Raw genomic sequence first — 5,920 nt, forward strand, 5'->3', positions numbered from 1 at the left:
AGTCTTGGCAGCTGACATTTAAGGAGTAAGAACTCCAGGAAGGAGCTGCTGTGGTTGTTAGGCCTGACACTCAACCAACTCTGTGGAGATCGTGTTTTTGCTCATGAAGAGTTAACTCCAGCTTTGAACTGTGTGATTATGGACCAGCATGCTCCTGTGACAACCCTATAGGATTTACACCCGCATTGTAAGTCCAATTAAACACAAACCAATTTCAGTGTTGGATTAGGGCATCACTATATAGGCAGTCCACTGGGGCAAGTGGGGTTAGCCAACCTCAGTTTGCCCTCAAGCGCCACCACCTGCCCTTCTTATGTAGAACCTGCCCACTGCTTGTTGGCTCCTTACTCCGTGGTTCTACTCACTACAGTTGCCTTTGTGGGCAAAACAACAGGACCAGAGCAAACTGGCTCGACCTATCTATTTATTTATTATTACCTTTATATTCCACCTTTCTTCTCAAGGCAGTGTACCTGGTTCTCCCTTTCTCTATTTTATTAGTTCCCAATGGACACCAGCAGCCACTGCATACAGGGCATTTTCCTGCCCTGTTCACCCACATACCTAGTGGGGGCAAGAAAAAGCCCAGCTATAGTGAATGTTAGATTGATGTTGGATAGAATCTAAGTGGTTATCAGCTGTAATGATTAAGACAATTGGGGGGGGGGAGAGAAAGAAAGGTGTAAAATTAAGTGAAAATCAAGGGTGAGGATTTGCTGAAAGAATAATTTGAATTGGAATACAAAAAGGGGAGGTATGAGGAGGTCCGAGAAATAAGTTAAAAGAAAATAAGTGAATGAAATTATACGTGTTGTTAATTTTTGTATTTTTGTTTTTTGTCTGTTTTTGTATAATTTTTGAAAAGTTAATAAATATATTCAAAAAAAAGAAAAAAAGAAAAAAGAAAAAGCCCAGCTAGATGATGTCCCATGTTGACACTGCATTACATGTTACTGGAAAGAGTTGAGACAAGGACAGGAAGGAGCAGTAACACAGTGTTTGCTGCAGTGTCCTGATTCCACCCTCGGACACACTCCCACAGCTCCCTGAAGCTCCGTGAAGGAGCCATCATCTCACTGAGGATCACCACAAAGCGAGTGGCACATTAATCAACACATGAAAAAACTCGCTGTGCTGTCCTGGTCCTTCAGGACGAGTTCCCCACCCACCTCCCCAGCTATGCTGTTGTTGGTTCGGCTGCTATTATCGTTTAGAAAAATACCTTCATCAAAGTATCCTGACGAATCTTCCAGCCAACTCTCCACAGGCTTCCGATGAGAGGGAATGGAAGAGGTCCAGGGGGGAGCCGTCGGTGTTTCCAGAAGAGCTTTACAAACTGCACAGTCAGACAACAGATGACCACAGCAACCAGAACTTCACTTGGCCCCATGTTTACCTGACCGTTCTCTCTGAGTTAGATGAATGACTTTGTTCTGGGCTGACTTCCTGGTTTCTCTTAAAAGACTCAGTGCTCTTTTATACCCTTCCATCACATCATACGGAGAGATGCTGCCCAGAGATACGCTATAATTAAGCAGGGAAGAATTATGCGGTCATTTCAGGCACATTTATAGCCTAGGAATGTGGCTGTCCTCCTTTGGCACGTGAGGTGTGAACATTCAAGATGCTCAGATAAAGCAAGGAAGGTCTTAATTGCCATCAGACCCTGCACACCCACACAGTTTAAAAGGCCACTGAACATTTAATTGGCCAAAAATCTGGGACAAGAGGAAAGTTTTCGCCTGATGCCTAAAGATATGCAATGAAGGTGCCAGGAGAGCCTCCCTGGGGAGAACATTCTGCAAATGGGGCCACCACAGAAAAGGCCCGCTCCCCTGTTGCCACCCTCTGGACCATACCCTCCAGCGTGTTGAGGCTGAAAACCATACCTTCTTGTGTTCCCACACAAGTAATGTGACCTGTGTGAGTTAACAGAGCCCCAAAACAAACTTTTTTTTTTACCCTGGCTCTTGGGCATTTTGACCCAAAACTTGTGTTTTTGGGGGGCGCAGCTCCTAAAAATGGGATGCCTCAATTTAATCAGGGCAGTTGAAGGGTATGTTGGACCTCTTGTGGGGTAGGCACATGAAGAAGGGCCTCAAATTGTGATTGCAAGGTCTGGGTTTGTTCATATGGGGGGAGGCAGTCCTTGAGGTATTGTGCTCCTGAGTCCTGACCTAAGCTGGATTGGAGGCAGTGAGAGAGAACCAAAGCCATGGCTTTGGATATTCTCACAGAGATCTGGTTGGTCTATCTCTGTTCAAGACAAAACACCTTCCCCTCCCACTTCTTTCTCTGGTGCACTTTGATGACATCACCTCCAGCCAGCAGAGCGGGGCAACCACATCGTGCTTCACATATGGCTTTTGCCTTCCACAAGAGCCTATCCATGGAGAAACATCTCCCTAGCAAAAGAATGGTGGCTGACTTTTGCCAGACCTTTCATCATCACCACCACCATCATCAGTTTATTATTTATACCCCGCCCACTTGGCTGGGTTTCCCCAGCCATTCTGGGCGGCTCCCAACAGAGGACTAAAAATAGAATAAAATTTCAAACATTAAAAACTTCCCTAAACACAGCTGCCTTCAGATGTCTTCTAAAAGTCAGATAGTTGTTTATTTCCTTGACATCTGATGGGAGGGTGTTCCACAGGGTGGGCACCACTACCAAGAAGGCGCTCTGCCTGGTTCCCTGTAACCTCACTTCTCACAGTGAGGGAACCACCAGAAGGCCCTCGGAGCTGGACCTCAGTGTCTGGGCTGAACGATGGGGGTGGAGACACTCCTTGAGGTTTACTGGGCCGAGGCCATTTAGGGCTTTATAGGTTAGCACCAACACTTTTACAGTCCGTGTCCATTCTGCTTGTTCCATCACTCTTCTGCTGACCAAAACTCAATCTTACCATCAAGAATTGCATGGCTGTAGGGGATCCCTCAGAAGACATCCAGGCTACCCCTCCAAAAAAAAGTACATTCTTTAGATTTAATATAGTTAACAGTGTGTAGCAGTCTTCTCTCCCAGGTATAAGTGGGGAAGTTGACCTTTTTGTGACTTACTGATGCAAGTTGAGCACACATTGGACTAATCTGCATAACTTGGTCATCCACCAGTTTTTGCATTTCCTTAATGTTCTGCAGCTCAGAAAATGCATCCAAGTACATTAAGATATACACATTTTGAGCGAAAATGTTGAAATATTCCAGAAGCCACGTTAGGCTAGCCAAAATGTCACAAAATAGTGTGTAAGCTTATGTGTTCTCCAGAACTCCTCATCAGGCCAGATGGTATGATTTTTTATGTGGATGAAAAATAATAATAATTGAAGATCAACGGAAAATCTTTATTGGTGAGCACATGAAAGAAAAATGGCATGGATCAGAAACATATTTAGCCTTTCAGCCTGATGTTCACTTACGTGGGAGTAAGTCCAACTTAACTCAAGTGCACTTGTTTCTTGTCTGAGTAGACCATGTTTAAGTTTGCACCGGCATTTACCCATTCCAACCCTAAACCTTTGCATTCTTTGGCCACATACTGTATTTTTCGCTCTATAGGACGCACTTTTCCCCCTCCAAAAATTAAGGGGAAATGTGTGTGCGTCCTATGGAGCGAATGCAGGCTCCTTGGCTTCAGTGATAGCCACTGTACCACTGTACCCGGTTGGGACCTTTAGAAGAGCAAAATATCCACCGAAATTGAATATTATTTGCAAATTTGTCATTTCCCCAAATTCTTTGCAAAATGTGCTTTCTGATATTTGTTATATATTCATCTTACCTGTTAGCTTGTGGTACTTATTGTTTCATAATAAAATTAATAATAAAGTAAAAAGAAATTACCATATTCTAAAGAGACTCAAAAGACTAGCACAGGATGGAAGCAAGCTAGATACCTTTGCACTGAGCTCTTTTTAGCACGGTGATTACTTGAGAAGTTTCCGTTTGCTTCAGATTACAATTGCATCACACAAAGGCTGCTATGTTTGGCATTCCAGGAACTTCTGTATTCAATATAACTTCATCATACCTTGAAGCAATTTAATCTGTCAGGTGCTGCGTCGTGAATGATCTCTAGGAAACATTAGTCAAGCAACAACATGAGGCAAATGCCATACCTCCGCTTATAGAATGAAGAATATATTCTCATATTTATACCGCACACACTATCAGATGAGTTTGTTTAATGAGTGGGATATATCACTATTTATCTTTATAGTGTTGTACACTGAAAGAATTTTTTAAAAAGAAATAATGGGAGGAAATATTTTAAAATTAAAAAGAAGATAAAATGTGGGTGGGAAATTCCTTCTGACCTTCTAGAAAATGTTGAGATTATTATCATTATATTTATTTATGCAGTGGTACCTGGGTTACATACGCTTCAGGTTACAGACTCTGCTAAACCAGAAATATTACCTCAGGTTAAGAACTTTGCTTCAGGATGAGAACAGAAATCGTGTTTCGGCGGCGCAGCGGCAGCAGGAGGCCCCATTAGCTAAAGTGGTGCGTCAGGTTAAGAACAGACCTCCAGAACGAATTAAGTTCTTAACCCGAGGTACCACTGTATCCCATTTCCTGCCCACCCCCATACGGATTCAATGAAGCTTGCTGATAAACTAGAAACAGCTAAAACACAGGGGGAAATCAATCATTAAAAAACAGTTGGACATTAACAGAAGTGTGTGTATGTGCTTTATTAAAACATTACAATAAAAACATCACCACATCAGCCCATTCCTTAAAAAACAGTCAGTTCCCAGATCCTGTAAGAACAAATAAGTCTTCATCTGCCAGCTGAAAAGGCCAGTGTGATTTCTCTAGGAACTCAGAAGCTACCCAAAGCCTATAAATTCCTATGCAAGATGGGGACCTGAGCTGCCTACCTGTTTCTCAAGGACTGGAGGTAAATGACGATTGTTCTCAGGCAATACAGGTGTGAGGCAGCCAGATTCCAGAAGTTGCCATGGAGCAGCCCATAGAGAGGGCAAATGAAGATTGGCAGTGTTCATGGGAGGATTCCATAGGGCAAAAGCCAGAGCTCTGCTTGGCATGCGGAAGGAGGCCCCGATTCCTGGCATGGGGGGGGGAATGGGGTTGGCATTTACAGCCCAGCTCTCCATCAAGGGACTCAGTGCCCCCCAAGTCTGTCAGAGAAACATGAGTGGAGGCAGGAACCAGTAGAAATTTAAAAAGGAAGATCTTTAATTTTCTGTTGCAACAGAGTCCCCCCCGCCCTTGCAAGGATGTGAGGACCTGAACAAAGGAGAGTAATAACTTTTAAAGGCTTCAGAAATTGCCCAGCCCCTTAGCTAAAGGCCACCCAAAAGGATCGTACAAGCATCACAGAAAAAGGCGGTCAACTACAGAAATTTGAGAGTGTAGCTTGTCTCCTGTCTGTCAAGATGGGTGATAATGTTTGCTGATTGTCTTTCCTTGCTAGTCTGGTCCATTCCTTTGAAATAGACAGAAGATGCTCTTTCAATCGATCTGCTTTGGCTTAAACAAATACTTGCCAGACCAGTTTTGCAGAGGTTTATCTATTAACAGGATTTGAAGAATTTGTGAGTGAAACAACTATTGGGAAAAGTTTTCCAAAATGAGCCTAGATGGCTTGGGGATTGCTCTGTGTACTGAAATGAAGTATTGGACACGGAGCAATGGATCCAAACTACAAGAAAGAAGATTCCACCTAAACATTAGGAAGAACTTCCTGACAGTAAGAGCTGTTTGACAGTGGAATTTTCTGCCAAGGAGTGTGGTGGAGTCTCCTCCTTTGGAGGTCTTTAAGCAGAGGCTTGACAACCATATGTCAGGAGTGCTCTGATGGTGTTTCCTGCTTGGCAGGGGGTTGGACTCGATGGCCCTTGTGGTCTCTTCCAACTCTATGATTCTATGATTCTATGATTCTATGATTTTT

The 5,920-nt window shown here is 43.5% G+C and overlaps 1 protein-coding gene across 4 annotated transcripts in view; it reads right to left on the reverse strand.

Moving 5' to 3' along the window:
• The window catches only part of LOC310707305 (cytochrome P450 2J5-like), a 36,548-nt gene extending 33,783 nt beyond the window's left edge, over positions 1–2,765 (reverse strand). For 2 of the 4 annotated variants that reach the window (XM_083504325.1, XM_083504328.1), the window contains exon 1: positions 1,223–2,763. Coding sequence is in view for 2 of the 4 variants with exons in the window: in XM_083504326.1 (XP_083360452.1) it covers positions 1,223–1,390 (168 nt within the window). In the remaining 2 variants the exon portion in view is untranslated. Of the gene's footprint in view, positions 1–1,222 lie in introns of all 4 variants that reach the window. The other 2 variants (XM_083504326.1, XM_083504323.1) reach the window with 2 other exon arrangements.
• Between the last annotated feature and the right edge of the window lie 3,155 nt (positions 2,766–5,920).

This window comes from Podarcis liolepis, assembly GCF_965112155.1.
Source record: "Podarcis liolepis genome assembly, chromosome: 5".
In the NCBI taxonomy this organism is placed as follows: Eukaryota; Metazoa; Chordata; class Lepidosauria; order Squamata; family Lacertidae; genus Podarcis; species Podarcis liolepis.